This window comes from Euleptes europaea, chromosome 3 (genome assembly GCF_029931775.1).
Source record: "Euleptes europaea isolate rEulEur1 chromosome 3, rEulEur1.hap1, whole genome shotgun sequence".
Lineage (NCBI taxonomy): Eukaryota > Metazoa > Chordata > Lepidosauria > Squamata > Sphaerodactylidae > Euleptes > Euleptes europaea.
Genome location: NC_079314.1, coordinates 106818138 through 106834590, shown reverse-complemented (window position 1 = coordinate 106834590; position 16453 = coordinate 106818138). Strand labels below are relative to the sequence as shown.

Below are 16453 nucleotides of genomic sequence, written 5' to 3'. Positions count from 1 at the left end.
CTTCTGTTGGAGAGATGCTCTTAGGATAGAGGAAGGCTACAAACTTTACTGAGTGGACTGGTTGGATACAAGCCACGATATCCCATAGAACCTTTGATGTCAGGGCTGAACTAGTATGAGATGATTCACTGAACACACTGAAGCATTTGCAAGACTGGCTTAACATACCAGTCACTGTGCTGAAAAAAGCCACCTTCTTTTGATTTCACCAATAAAAAAAATAGTTCTGTGAATTAGCTTTAAACACTCACTCTGGCCAGCCTTCAAAGGTGGAAACGGTGAAGAGGGCCATCATGGCAGTGAGGACGTTGTCAAAATCAAATTTGCTATTCTCCCAGTTTCGGTACAGGATCAATGGTTGGGAGACCTCCCCATCTTTGTAAGTAATAAATCTGCCCCTGTTCCGAGAAAAAAGATGGGGGGAGAAAGGGAAATGAGAGAATTAAGTTTTTTTGGCATCTTGACCAACGAATGGGAAAATCTGCAGGGAGTCCAGCCATGTCTAGAGAACTTACTTGCACTCTGCCTCTGTTTGCTTGGAGCTATCAGAGCAGCTGTACAATTTGCCCTGGAAGAAGACAAAAGCAGAAATGTTACAGGTCCTTTAATTACCGATACCAGATTTTAAAAATTAGTGCCTCACAAAGGAAGAACATATCTTGTGTTTTCTTTACTAGTTGACATGTTGATAGATGTAATGATTGTCCCCAGTCCAGAACCTGTCCTGGCTCCTACGTTGCCCTACATCTGATTGCTTCACTAACTGTGAAGGAAAGCACCCTGCTTCACCCTGCTTTCTTTCTTATTAAACAATGGTTCAGGCTTTAGGCCTAGTGATTTCTGATATTAAAACTCTGGTAATTAAACTTTGGGGCCTGAAACAGCAAAAACAGGCCTCTCACAAATCACTGTGGAATGTGCTTTCAGTTTTGGAAAGTACCCTTCGAAGGTCAGAGGACCGGAGATAACAGCTGCCCTGAATTTACAGCTAGGCATCAACTGTGGGGGCAGCAATGAGCGATTTATCTCCCAGGCAACAAATTGGACCATTAAATGTTATCTCTGAGTTTGAGTCTTTCCAGGTGGCTCGCATTGCTGCAGGATGCAAGTCAGCTCTTAACACCCGTGACCAATGATGACATGACAAATTAATTCTGGTTTAATTGACATCCTTGCTATCTCATTGGCTAGATGGCCATTGGCCGGTGAGATGGAGGGGATAAAATGATCCACCTTAGAATCAGAAATCATGGAGGTTTGGGGTGCGCTGGCGCACCTAAAACCTTTCATCAAACTTTGTTTTGCCTCATAGAATGAGTCTATGCTTGACTGAAGGAACCAGCATGCTGACATCCAGATGCTAACCTCTTGGACCTTGGTAACTTGTTGCATCACCTATGTGCTTTACCTATTTGCCTGATTTGCCTAACTTTATGCCAATTGCCTTTTCAACTGAAATGTGTAGTTAGAATACTGAAGCTTTCTTGTTTTGTGCTAAATGCCTCATGTAACTTTTTTTTCCTGTAAACAAGCACAAATCTTTAAATAAATTTTATGCCTATTATTGGAAGTGTCTAGTAATTTCTGTGAGTTCTAGGGCTGTCAATTCGGTTCGGTCCGAACTGAAAATCAACCGAATTTCCCCTGATTCGGTGATTTTCAGTTCGGACGGATCCGAACTCAACTCTGGCGGCAAAGGGGGGGGGGCGAATTCAGCGAGTTCGGGAGTTCGCGAATAAATTCGGCCAATTCGGCCCCCCCTTCAGGGCAGCCCGCTGAAAGGCGCGGGCTGCCCTTTAAACTGATCTGCGCCTCCCAGCTGGGAGGCTCAGATCAGTTTAAAGGGCAGCCCGCCTCCCTTCAGCGGGCTCCGCTGAAGGGGGGCAGGCTGCCCTTTAAACTCATCTGCGCCTCCCGCCCGGGAGGCACAGATGAGTTTAAATGACAGCCCGCCCCCCTGCAGGGAAGCCCGCTGAAGGGGGGCGGGCTGTCATTTAAACTCATCTGTGCCTCCCGCCCGGGAGGCACAGATGAGTTTAAATGACAGCCCGCCCCCCTTCAGGGAAGCCCGCTGAAGGGGGGCGGGCTGTCCTTTAAACTCATCTGCGCCTGGCGCAGATGAGTTTAAAGGGCAGCCGCGCCTCTCTAGCGGGCTCCGCTGGAGAGGCGCGGCTGCCCTTTAAAGTCATCTGCGCCTCCCGCTCGGGAGGCGCAGATGAGTTTAAAGGGCAGCTGCGCCTCTCCAGCGGGCTCCGCTGGAGAGGCGCGGCTGTCATTTAAAGTCATCTGCGCCTCCCGCCCGGGAGGCGCAGATGACTTTAAAGGGCAGCCGCGCCAGGGCAGCCGCGCCTCTCCAGCGGAGCCCGCTGAAGGGGGGCGGGCTGCCCTTTAAACTGATCTGCGCCTCCCAGCTGGGAGGCTCAGATCAGTTTAAAGGGCCCCCGCGCGCCTTCAGGGAATCCCTGAAGGCGCGCTTCGGCCGAATTTTCCCCCGAACTCCGGATCCCCCCGAATTACCGGGGATTCGAAGCGGGGGAGTTCGGACTTCGGACCGTACCGACCCCACAAGGGTCAAATTCGGCCGAATCCGAACTGTACCGAATTTTTTTTTTTTTTGACAGCCCTAGTGAGTTCCCAAGGCTGAATCTGAAGTGCCTGTGTGTGTTTTGACCACGCTTAATTGTGTAAACCTTTTGAAAAGTGTGAACTATCCTGGCCAGGGCTCAGCCTGGCAGGAAAGGTATCACACTGAATTTGAAGCTTGGCAGGGGTTACTCTGGACCCTTGCCTGGAGGCTTAACTTTTGGTCCAGAGTTGGTGGCAGCTACTCATTGAGCTTGGGGTGGAAGCCTGGAGTTTAATGATTTGCTTTTTGGGAAATGTTTGACCACCCTAAACACCTAACCAAAGTAGCCCATCTGGTGGAGGCTGGCTGGAGCTCTTTGACACTAACTCACATAGTTGGGTGAGGGCAACACAACAAGTAGAGGCAGGGGCAGGAAAGCAACTATGTTTTTTTTGTTTCAGATTTATTTTGCAACTCTGGGCAGATTTTGACATCTTTTTTTGTACGTTTTGAAATGACACTGGACTCTTGCAACAGGATTTTTATCAGTTTATCAGGTTTTTTGCATGAATCAACCATGTGTCCACATCATGGGGGGAAAGAACCTGGAAAAATGATTTAAAAACAGGTAGGACCAGGGTGGGATAAATTGTTGTGTAGACTGGTATTCAGCCATTCACAAAACTATTTCAGTGTGCGGAAATCAACTGAAAAGGTCAACTTAAGTTATGATAAAATCAGCATTAAGTTGTTGGTGTCAAGACCTTACAAGGTCAAAGGGAGACGCCTGCCAAATAACACTGAGAGACATGGAGATTGCTCAGTTTTGCATTTGGGCTTATTGGAATTCCACTTATCTTAACCTAAATGTCAACTCTCAGCTTTGTTTGTTGGGTTGGGTCTTGTTCCCCTCTGTTTGATTCTAGTTAAGAGCAGTGGTCCAGGCAATGCATCCCCCTTTCCCCTCTATGCTTCTCAAATAATTTCTGCATGTGTAGTGTGGTGTAGTGGCTATAGAGTTGGACTAGAAGGTGAGAGATCCAGGTTCAAATCCCCCCTGTGTCATGAAGCTGACTGGGTGACCTTGGGCCAGTCACATCTCCCAGTGTGAGCCAGCATGGTATAGTGGTTAAGAGTGGTGGACCAGGTTTAATTCCCCTCTCCTCCACATGAGCGGCAGACTCTAATCTGGTGAACCAGGTTGGTTTCCTCACTGCTTCACATGAAGCCTGCTGGGTGACCTTGGGCTAGTCACAGTTCTCTCCGAACTCTCTCAGCCCCACCTACCTCACAAGGTGTCTGTTGTGGGGAGAGGAAGGGAAGGCGATTATAAGCTGGTTTGATTATCCTTAAAAGGTAGAGAAAATCGGCATATAAAAACCAACTCTTCTTCTTCTTCAGTCTAAGTTACCTCACATGGATGTTGTGAGAATAAAATTGAGTTGGGAAAACCAATATATGCCACGCTGGCCTCCTTGGAGGAAGAATGGGATAAAAATGCACCAAATAAATAAATAGTTTCAGTGAGAAGTAAAAAAGACATTCCATGGCTTTACCTTGAACAACTGAACTCCAATGCAGGCAAACATGAACTGCAACAATGTGGTGACAATCACAATGTTCCCAATAGTCCGGATGGCTACAAACACGCACTGGACAACATGCTGCAAACAGAAGTTGAGAGAGAGTCAGCAGAGTGGTTATTTAAACCTTCCAAGGCTTGATGCAAATAAACAAATAAATGGCAATCATCCTGTCAGCTGGCCATTTTCCTGTGGACCCATGTGGTACCTCTGGGAATGGAAAACTCAGTTGCCTGTATTCTGTGTTCTTGTAAACAAAAAACTAGTGCTGTCAATCCATAGTTGTCTAACCATAGCTGGAATGTTTCCAGTTCTCCTAAATCCTCATCAAGTTTTTAAAACTTGCTCTTGCGGAGAAAAAAATGAACTATACCACAATCCCTAAGGCAGTTACAGCTAAACCTTTTAGTAAGAGGATCCAACAATGATATGGCACCTTTGTCTAGATCAGGAATGGCCAACAGGCAGCTCATGTCTACTAAGTGATTTTGAATGCGAAAATGGTATGGTGGGAGAAAAGCCCATTCTCTGCCTGTCACACTGGCTTTCCTGATTCACACTGCCAAGGAGCCTGCTCAGTATACAAAGATGCCTTCCACAATCACACATGCCTTCCGCTACGTTATCTGAGACAAAATCAGTAGGCAGCAATCCAGAGCAAAGTTGTGCATGTGTGTGGGCAGATCCTTACTGGACCAAGGGGAGGTTTGTTCCTCATCCAAATGATGCCACCCTTGTATTTGTAAATGAATAGCTGTCCTGCAGTTTAATGGATAAAAATATTGCACTGCACTTAAGGACCATATAACCCTTGAGGGTATCACCAGCCTTTGCCAACAGTCAGCGTTGGACCAATCAGAGTGCATAACACGAAGATGTGCTGTACTACCCCCTCCCAGGCCCTACACATGCATTTCATCCATCACAATGACAAATGCTTTGCTGGGATATATTAATAGCTACCTAGATCAGGAGATTTGGACAGGCAAACAGAATGGGAGATATATTAATCCCTCCATTTGCCTTAAAGAACCCATGTAAAGTCTCAGGAAGTTTACACATCAGCTGCAATAGATGTGTGAGATGCCCTCTAACCTTCAGTCCTTTGGCTCTGTTGATGGCCCTCAGCGGTCTGAGCACTCGCAGGACTCGTAGTATCTTTACTACGTTGATGGCACTAGACCTTGGAAAGAACAGCAACAGCAGATCAGATTTTACAATCCGTGTGAGAATGGATCTAAAGGATGAACACTGGCTTTGTTCCCAAAGAGAGTAAAATGTACATTATACCTACTAAGGGGTAAAACAGGTTTACTTAAGGCCAAGCAAGAATTTAAACCCAGATCTTCCCCACCCAAGTCCACCCCCCCTTAGTATAGCAAACTAGTTCTCTTAGAATTCTTCAGATAAAAATGTGAAAAAATATGAACAATTTCAGTTAAAGACTCAGAAACATTCCTTGCAGTAGTTCTATTGCCTTGATGTTACACCATAAGCATGAAACACAAGTCAGCATATTTAAAACATCTAAAATATATACAATGAATTTTGTGGGGTGGGGGAAACATTCGCTTCAGTACAATTATGATGTGATCCCTTGTGAGGCTGACAATAACCTTATTTATTTTACCGTTGCAGTTGTACATATACTAGCCAGAGAGAGAGAGAGACATGTTCACATTTGCATTCACTTATATTTTTTTGACATCTATATTGTTTTAAACTTATGCCTTAATTCGGCACTTAATGGAGTTTCCCCCCCATTGAATAGTCCATTACTTGAGGTCGTGCATTCATGAGTAAGTCACCAAAAGAGAGAGAGAGTGGAGGGAGCCGTTGGCTGCTGTGCTGCTGAACTGAATATGATATCGACAGAGAGGGAAGAACAGAGCGCTACCCTGGACCGGATGCCAAATGCACGGTGGATACATGACAAAAACAGTGCCAAATGGCAATCATTGCAAGACAGTTTTGATAATGATGTAACAAAGCGCTTCTCCAACGTGCTGTTTCAGAGAAAGGAGCATTTCAGTTAGTTCTTTCGTGACTCATGCCTTTAAAGTGCTTCACTGGGGACCCTAATTAGACATTACGTTTTCCTTGCATCATCCCCAGGTCCATATCAGCAGACATGCGTTGCAAGTTGCGTGGTGGGAAGTTAAATTTTCAGGCATGAATGGGCTTGATCTGGATCAGGACCATGGCGTATGAGGAGAAGGAGCTGAAGCCTCCCCCACATCATTTCCCCTATTTAAAATGGCCCCGGGGAACCGCTGCTTGCCTCATTGGAGAAACATGTTTCCTGAAAGAGACAAACATCAGCTCCCTTGGTCTATTTCAGGTTAGGAAAATAGTGTGGGGTGAGAGGCATAAGCCCCTCTCCCCTTGTACCACAGTTCCAAACTGAATCAGGCTCATACGTGCCTGGGAGTTAAGTTCCCAGCAGAACTCTGACTGCAGAGACCCCAGGGGGAAGTGAAGAAAACCTAAAATGTAGTTAGGACCCATAGCTTGTTTCTGCCCAGTTGCTATGCACTCCAAATCCCACTGAAGATAAGATTAAGTCTCTGCTGCATTGCCATGATGATTTCTGGATCATTGTGCTGATGAAAAAGCCCTTCCTTATGTTGCCTCTGTGTGTGTGTAAAGTGCCGTCAAGTCGCAGCCGACTTATGGTGCCCCCTTATGGGGTTTTCAAGGCAAGAGACGAACAGAGGTGGTTTGCCAGTGCCTTCCTCTGCATATCAGCCCTGGTATTCCTTGGTGGTCCCCCATCCAAATACTAACCAGGGCTGACCCTGCTTAGCTTTCGAGATCTGACAAGATCAGGCTACCATGCTGCCTTCCATCTCTATGTTGCTTCTACCTCATCTTAAATCAGGTCTCCTTGTCTCACAACCTGTTTGTTTTTTCCCCTTGCCCCAACTTCCATGTCCACTACTCCTGGTTGAAAAGCAGATGCTTTTTTCTAATTATACTTTGCTCAATTAAGAATGACTACTATGGTTTTCATAAGAATTCTGGTCTAAATCCAGACTGAAATGGGTCTAGATAATCTGTTTCTTCCAAGACCACCTAAAGCTGTGTAGTTATTACACTTGCGCACCTTGCCCAAGAATGCAATATTAGCCATCAAGTGGTACATATTTAGGTCATTTGAGTCCAGAATGCCTTCTTCAGGAGGGGTCTCACATTCGCCTCTTTCGAAGTGGTCAGAACACCTTGTCTACTTCATCAGGCCTCACTAACTGAAAGTCATCCATATGACTAAGACCTAACTGCATTCCAATAACATCCTGACATTAAACCAGTTCATCTGCTGTGTCTAAATTGTGGTGCAAGCAAGCAGTACTATCTGCAAAATACACTGCAACGAAATCACAGGAATCTTGTATGTTTTCTGGGTCAACATCCTCTGGGGCTTGAGATAAAAACCCCTTTGCAACCTGGAAAAGCTCCACTGGACAGCATCGTGCAGACAAAGAGGTGGCAGAAAAGTGAGTCTGCTTTGCTGCCATCACTGCCACAGAGTAAGCATGACAATGTGCTATCACCTGGGTCTCAGGTCACTTGTGCACTAAACAGTTGCCCAACCATTTCATCATCTGATCCTCAGTAAACCAAAAGGCACTCCAGACTCCATGGAAGGAGAAAAGGTGCTCAGGGGCAAATGTCCACATCCCAGATTATCTCCGTATTCCACAGGTCAACGTGCCAGCCTTGCTAACCGGAAGACCCCCAAAAAGATAGGCGCTTCTGCAGTGCTGGTCCCTCTGCTCCTCTTTGAACTCCTCTCCTGAGGACTCAGAGTCACTGGGCTGGGCAGGGGAGGTCATTACAGAGCCCATATTAGAGCCTATTCCGTGGCCGTGATGATGTTGAAAAGGCAATATTTCTCTGCCACCACTGCATCTGCACGCAATCATCCAGCTGAGCTGTTTTGTGTAGTTAGGGGACTTTTACATCATAGCCCCAAGGATTTGGACTCTGACCACACGATGGCCCACTGTGATCAATTGGCCAAACTGACAAAATCGCTCAGATCCTCTATGGGTTAGACGTTGGTGTGGATGCACGTCCAGATGATGTATCTTTGGCAACTGATTGTCCAATTTATATGGATACTTTTCAGCTTGTGGATCCTGAGAATGTTGACAAGATCCTTGGACAGGTGAGACCTACCACCTGTGTTCTCAACCCTTGCCCTTCCTGGCTGATAAAAGCTGACAGAGGGGGGCTGGCTGAGTGCGTAAGGGGAATGGTAAATGCTTGAGAGTGGGAGTTGTGCCGCCCATGCTCAAAGAGGCAGTGATTAGATTTGTTTTTTTTTTGGGGGGGGGAACCCTCCCTGACCCCTTCTACGTTAGAAAATTTCTAGCCACTCTCCAATCTTCCATTGGTGGGCAAGGTGCTAGAGTGGGTTGTGGCCTCTCAGCTCCAGGGGTTCTTGGGAGAGCCTAGTTTTCTGAACTCCATTTCAACCTGGCTTCAGGCCGGGATTTGGAACAGAGACTGCTTTGGTTGCCTGGGTTTGATGACCTCTACTGAGAACTAGACAGGAGGATAGACAGGAGGGATATCACCCTGCAAGTTCTGCTGGATCTCTCAGTGGCCTTTGATACGATCAACCTTAGTATCCTACTCAGCTGCCTCTCAGTACTAAGAGGCACCGTATTACGGTGGTTCAAGTCCTACTTGGGGGGGGGTCGGTCTCAGAAGACAGTGTTGGGGGATTCCTGTTCTCCCATGAATGTTGATCTGTGGGGTGCCACAGGGTTCCATCTTATCCCCCATGCTATTTAATATCGAAATGAAGCCACTGGGAGAGGTCACCAGGAGGTCTGGCCTGTGATATGACCAATATGCAGATGATGCACAGCTCTACCTTTCTTTTCTGCCTAATTCTGAGGATGCTATTAACGTTCTGAACTGGTGCTCGGAGTCAGTAATGGGCTGGATGAGGGTGAACAAGCTGAAACTTAATCCTGACAAGACAGAGGCTCTCTGGGTTAGTAGATTGTAAGATCAGGTTATACTCCCCTTGAAAAGCCCGATTTGCAGCTTGGGAGTGCTGCTAGACACAGCAGTCACCTTAGAAACCAGGTGGCTGCTGTGGCCCAGAGTGCGTTTGCCCAGCTCCAGCTGGCACGTCAACTGCGCCTGTTCCTGGGTCAGTCAGATCTAGCCATAGTGATCCACGCCTTAGTTACATCTAGCCTGGACTATTGCAATGCGCTCTACTTGGGGCTACCCTTGAAGAGTGTTCAGAAGCTGCAGCTAGCACAGAATGGTGCGGCCAGACTGCTGGTCGGGGCCAGGGATCAGGAGCACATATTCCCAATAATACTGCAATTACACCGGCTACCGATCCACTCCCGAGCCCTATTCAAGGTGTTGGCTTTGTCCTTTGAAGCCCTACATAGCTTAAGATTGGGGTATCTGAAGGACTGTCTTCTCCCATGTGTTCCTGCCCAGGAATTAAGATTGCGAGATGTCTTCCTGACTGTCCCACAGATTAAAGTCCCTCGTTTGGTGGGTACACGAGAGGGCCTTTTCTGTGGCAGCCCCGCAATTATGGAACAATCTCCCCAGGGTGGTGTGCCTGGCCCCCTCATTGTCGAACTTCAGGAGGCAGATGAAGTCAGTTCTATTTATGACTGATTTAGCTTTTATTGTTGGCAGTCCTATTTGGAGTTTTATGGGTTTTATAATACTTGTTTTTATTGTGTTTTTTATAATGTTTTGTTTATATGGTAAGCGGCCTTGAGTTCTGCAAGGGAGACACACAGCTAATCAGTGTTTTAAATAAATAATGAATAAATATGCATAGATACTAGAACGTTCTGGGACAGTCCCATGGTTTTCAGGGCGGCCGTGAAGTCCTGAGCTGCTTCTGTTAGGGTAGCCTTGGCATGAACACCGAAGTCCCCAAGGACAACAAACCTTGAGATCCTCAGTGCCAAGTCTGAGATTGCCTCTGTCAGCTCCGGTAGGGAGACTGTTAGGCAGCAGGGTGGGTGGTATGCCAACAGAACCCCTATTCTGTCTCCGGTACATATGCTGAAAATTGGAGCTTTGGCTAACAAAACATCTGTTGAGTGCTACAGAAGCACAGCAGTCAACAGCGACCTCTCCAGATGCCACTAAAGGAAGGAAGGGCTACAGAATGAAGATAAAAAATCAACCCACATTCCAATATCCCCAGGGCAGCAGCTAGTTATGGCATTGCTTATTGTATCCGTTTCTTGTTTTTACTGCATTGTTTTCCGATTTCTATAATGCAGTCTGTATTTTTTATGTCATGACTTATACTGTTTTTATTGTATTGTCTTCTGTCTTTATATTCCAATCTTATTACAATATTTATATTTCTTATAATGTTCCTATTGCACTGCTAAATTTAGTAATCCAATTGCTCTCAGCAAGAAAGGCTGCCTATAAATAAATATGTAAACAGCAATAAGAAGCAACATCACAGCAAACTGAAACTTAATTATACTGTAGACATGGCCTTTCCCTTCGTCCCAGCAACCTTCCACATCACTTGTGGATAACATATTTTTCCTAGCTGAAAATGGCTCACTCACTGGATCCCAAAGGAGATGAGAGAAACGCTAACCACCAGCAGGTCCAGGATGTTGAAGTAGTTCCTGCAGAAGGATCCTTTGTGAAGGAAAGCCCCGTAAGCGGTCATCTGCAAGCAATCACATGGTGACACAAACAAACTTTGTCGTTAGCTCAGGCCCGGGAAGCACCTATCAGAGCATGCTTAGGGAGGGGGTGATAGGACATGGAACTGAAGAATGCAGATCTTTTATTCCAAAGTCTCACAGAAAAGAAATGCAAGGAGGAGATAGTTAAGAAAGCTCTCAGGGAAAAACAATATACAAGGACAGGTTGCAAACTAGTGTCCGGCACCTCTAAGGAACGGCTGTTGATTTGCCATTTACGGCGACTCTTCTCCTTTTGAGATACAACATACAGAAACAGCAAAGAGCATGCTTAGTAACAGAGTGTAGGTGCTTTAGATTATTTCACAGATGTGGGTTCAATCCCATTTAAGTGGGTGCTTTTCCCACAAGCTCTTTCACTACTAAGATCAAGGAGCGATATCAAATGGTGAGACATCCAGCAACACAGCCTTCTTTTTGTCACGTGGGGAAATGTACAGTAACCTTTTGCTTTCGTTTTTTGGCTCACATTGGTTGTCACTAAATGATTTGCATTGGTGTGACTGAAGGGTAGTTTGAAATCCCTTCCTTCATGCCCAAGTTATCAGTACGTCATTTGAGAGGTCCGAGAAGTAGCTACGTGCCTGCCATTTATTTATTTAGAAAACTTCTATGCCGCCTCTCCAGGGAACCTGCAGATTTTGTTTTTTGCATTTGTTTGGCAGACAGTGGCAAATCTAAGTGACTCTTCTTTTTCTTTACAGAGGCAACCAAAAGAAAGCAGTGTCAGACTGCTACAAGGAAAGCATTCCATGCAACAGGGACTTCGTCATGGCTCCTTACATATGAATATATATATATATAATATCAAAAAATTCTTTAGCATTTGCTGGGATTTGAAGAACAAACTGTCTTTACTATATATACACATTCCTGAAACCAGCCCAAGCTGGTACTTTAAAGGCTAGAGAACCCAGTAGTTTCCAGTCAGTTCTATCCGAGGTATTTCTTCTAAAAAAATGTGCTGAAGAGAGTGGGAAATAAATTAAATCTATGTAACCAAAACCCCAAATGACATTAGGAAGAACTAACAATCCATCCACCAGGCAGAAATCAGAAAAGAAGTATAAACTCCATTCTTTTGAGCAGAATTTATACTAAGGGATATAACTAATTGCGGGAAGGGAGGGTTCTTGCCATAACAAAGGTAGTAAAGATGCCTCTTGGGACTTGCATTTTGTATGGCAATCTTAAAGGGAAGGAGGAGAAACCATTGAAATTGGAATGGGGGGGCTCAGTCGAGTTTCAGTTAAGTGGAAGCTAATGTATTTATTCTTGATGAGGGAAACTGACGTGTAACCTAGTAGTAGCTTTTCTACTAAGCCAGTGAGACCACTGGGAAATCAATAACAATATCCTGGCGTGTTGTACTCTGTGCACGCACGGACATTAATTAATGCTCACCCAAGTCCCTGTGAGTAGGCAACATGGTTGGAGAATGAAGGCATTTGGGGCTGTTGTGTTTCCTTTCTAGTTAACTGTGATCATACAGTCAGTACTCACACAGTGATTCTGTTTATAGGGGAGAACAGAATGGAGAACAGTGTGCCAGCAGAACTTGAAAACTGATTAGCATGACCTCCTGGAGAACGATGCACAGAACTCAGGATTTCCTGAAGCCCAGTTCATGCTTGTCCTTCACAGCCACTCCTACCATGTATTCACAGGAGGATACCATAGCAGGTAAAATTGTTCCTAGAACAATATCTATAAGGGATTTTTTTTTTGAAGTTTCGAAGTTGTTTGGCAGTTGCTGCTGGTTCCACAGATGTTGAATGTGGTTTGAAGTATACTTCTGGGCAAATAAATGCCATCACTACTCTAAACAGATGCATTCTAAAGAAATGTTTACAGCTTGGAACACACTGGTTGCTGGCAGAATAGCTTTCTTTTTGATATGCTGTTTGTAAATTATGCTCAGTTTTTATGTAAGCTTACATGCTAATGGGCTGCAGATGAGACTGTAGCTTGAAGGGCATATCCATGTTCATTATGCCATAAGAACTGTGCCTTAGAAGCAGCAAAAAACCGTATGGTTGAGTGATAACAACTGACCAGTGTATGTACATACATATCTAAGGCCACCTTTCCCAAACAAGCCTAGCAACCCAGGAAAAACAACTATCCTTGTAAGAAAAGGGAAGGAGAAAAAGCCACTCTGCCAAATGGGGGCTTGTCCCTTGCACATAGGCTGGGGACAATCCTCCCCCATCTTCACTTTCGTTGGGGAGGACAGTATAGAGGCACAAACCAACAGTTCCAGTCACTCTTGCTGTTTGTCTCAACCCCAGAGCAGATTTTGTTCTTGGAAGGTGTTCTTCAGTCCAGTAGCCAATTCACACATCACAGCGTATGCAGGTTGAACCTGGGGTCTCCACCGTGTGTATCAAATAGACACAAGTTGTGGGTTCTCAATTACCGTGTGCAGGGTTCAGACTAGGACAGCAGAGCATGGGAGGCCTGAGGCCTCCCCACCATGCCATTTTCTCAACCCGAAATGTCCCCAGAAGAGCGATTTGGCCTGATGGGTTGGAGACTCCAAGCACAACTTGCACACTCTTTTAGGTATGAATTGGTCTCTTGTTCTTTCTGACCTTAATCTAGCCTTGCTGTCAGTTTCAGGTGATGTCACACGGGCATTTGTTTCAGTGTTACATGAGAATGGTGGTGGCAAGCATAGGGTTAAAATTACACTGAAATGGACTGTCTAACTGATGGCCGTCTTTAAATGCTGCAGCTTTAGGACTTCAACAGTTAGCTGTGTTCAAGGAATACTACATTGCCAGTCGGCTCACTGCTGGCAGCTGCAACATTTTAGAACATCTCCCAATTGTTATCTCTCCACATGGCACTTAGGAGAAGCTTAGCAGAAAAGAAACTCCGCAATGAACAAACTCTGACTCTCGGAAGCTCATGCCCCAAGAATCTTGTTTGTTTCTAAGATGCTTCTGGACTCCAATCTAGCAGTTCTACTGCAGACAAACACAGCCACCTTCTGAAACTAGCACTGTAGGCTGTTCCTCTGTCTTTCTATGGAAACTGTGGAAATCTCATGAGCCACTAAGCTGAACCCAATCTACTAGCCAAATATTGCAGCCTGACAGGCACTTGGTAACTCCCCCCTCGGCCGCATTTTGTAGTTCAAGGCAGAAAGGACTAACAAATATATCGAGCCCTTCTGGGGTCACTTTGCAAAGCAACATTTGGCTAAGTGTGCCAAACTGTGCAGACCACCAGCTCCCACTTGAACTACAAAAGAACTGGATAAAATAGTGAGGACACCATAGGAACTGTGGAAAAAGAAAAGGCTGTGGTCATTCTCTTTCTCTCTCTCTCTCTCTCTCTCCCCCCTGCAAGACCTCTTATAACCAAATTCCAGCGGATTTTGGGCATGTTCTGAAAAGCAAAGGCTCACTGCAAAAAGTAATTATTTACAGGAGAAGAAACAGGTATTGCTGCCTGAAACAGGGGACAAACACAGAGCTCCAAAGCATATGACCTTCCTTGAATTTCCTATTGTCTCTGGTTTGATACTCTCGCCTGGCTGGGAGCTGGACAACTACAGAAACCAATGGGATTTTAATACTGAAGTGGAATGATTTTTAAAAATAGACACAGTCACTACTGAGCTATAAAAAAAACCCCTGTCTATGGAGATAACACTGGGGATTTCAAGTGGTACAGAAGACAAAGAGAACGTGAAAGATAGAAGTGTATTGCTCAGAATGGTTACCTTAAGAATAATTTCTAATGTAAAGATACTAGTGAAGACATAATCTGCATTGCCTAGGATCTGAAAAATAAGCACAATTGGGTTAGTGGTTACTCAGCGTGACTGAGATACATACAAGCGTGTGTGTTAGCGACAGACAGCAGCAGAGAACTAGCGAGCTCATGAGTGAGAAGAGAATGGAAGAGAAGATGGGGGCTTTACCTTCAGCGCAATTTCAATGGTGAAAATTACAGTAAAAAATATATCAAAATAATAGAGGATCTGCAAAACAAAAGGGAATGGGGGGCAAAGGGAGGGAGACCTGTTGAGTGATCACTGCAAGAGCAAGTCACAATCCAAAATCAAAAAGCACACAGCTGTTTCATCTGGGAGGGGGAGGATGTAGGGGGAGGGACCTTTGCAACAACATTGAGGTGAAGGCAATGGTCAGGCTATGAGCAGCACATTTATATAGCATCTTTCTTCATTCACTATTGTATCCCACATATTTTCATGACATGATAGTGTTTTCCTCTCAAACAACATGCGTTTTTCAGTATTGCCCCAATTAAACCCCAGATCCCCAAAATACAAACGTATATTGATTTCTAGCAAGAAATGTGCACCTCTTTGTCCCTATAACTATCCTCCGTTCAAGTTGGTTGCATTTGTCTCTTTCAACAGGAGAAAAATCTGACTTCAAAAGGTTGTCCAGTAGCTGCTGTTATATCTATTCAATTGTGTCTTATTATTACAAAGAACAAGAAGAATCCACCTTAACCATAGTTTCTAGCACAAAGCAGCACAAGAACTACTGAAAGATTCTGTGTTGCTATAAAGAGATAGCCAGAGATCTGTGTCTCTGTGTTGTCTTTCCTTTACCTAAAGCTGCAATCCTAAGCATGCTTGCTTGAAAGTCAGCCTGTTCAAATTGGTGGGACTTTCTTGCAAGTGAACATGTTAAGGATCAGGCTACGAGGCTCATTATGACTCCTGTGAAATGAACAGGAATTGGGCCATTAACTTATGGGGAACTGGTGTTTGGCTACTACACCCAAATGAGATGCCGAAACAGCTCCGTGTTAGCAATCAAACCCTCTGTTCCCTGAGCACAGTGTTAACCACACTGTTAAAAGTACAATTTGTGATGGTGTTCCTCTTGGCGTACCGCCACAGTTAGTTTGATTAAACCTTACAGAGTTATAGTCTCTAAGGGAAGAGCAGAAATCTCATCCTTTCACAAAATGAAAAGCCAATTGGACAGAACATATGTAAAGGTACATTAGAGAGCAATCATTAACCAAAGTAGGAAGGAAGTCGGTGTCACCCAATTGATCTTTCCTCCCAGCTTTAAGCTTTACGGTCCTAATTCAATGCCAATACAATTAAAGATGACTGGGCTGGGCTTCTCTGTTGCATGGTGCCACGTAAGTCTGAAGGTACTTTATACCGCTGAATGGAATAGCTCTCAATTATGCCATCCAAGTCAGATCCAAAGTCAGCCTATATTACTCATTCACTGGATCTGACAATGTGAATAATTTACGTTAAACATAAAAAATGTGTGGCCCACAGCACTGACCAAATTAACCCTAGAGATCACTCCTGTACAGGGTCACTGAAATAACCAGTACAGCTTCATAGTGAATGAATTTGAGGATCGTAGCTAGTGGAATGTAATTATTTGTAACTTCAACAGTGTGCATGGCATTTTCAAGGAGAAGAAGGTTTCTGGTGAGCCTTCAGTTTAGTATTCAATACTGCTGCAAGAAGTTTTTTGCTTTCGTTGTTGTTTCAGTTTAGGAATCTGATTGTTCTACCAGCGGAACTCCATGGGCCACATCCAAAGGTGACGTCTAAC

At 44.9% G+C, this 16453-nt stretch overlaps 1 protein-coding gene across 1 annotated transcript in view; it reads right to left on the bottom strand.

Annotated features, from left to right (window-relative positions):
* The window catches only part of CACNA1C (calcium voltage-gated channel subunit alpha1 C), a 575193-nt gene that overhangs the window by 93610 nt on the left and 465130 nt on the right, over window positions 1-16453 (bottom strand). Inside the window, 6 exon segments of the mRNA XM_056845863.1 lie at window positions 252-398; window positions 516-568; window positions 4123-4230; window positions 5245-5332; window positions 10737-10843; window positions 14614-14673. Coding sequence (XP_056701841.1) covers window positions 252-398; window positions 516-568; window positions 4123-4230; window positions 5245-5332; window positions 10737-10843; window positions 14614-14673 — 563 coding nt within the window.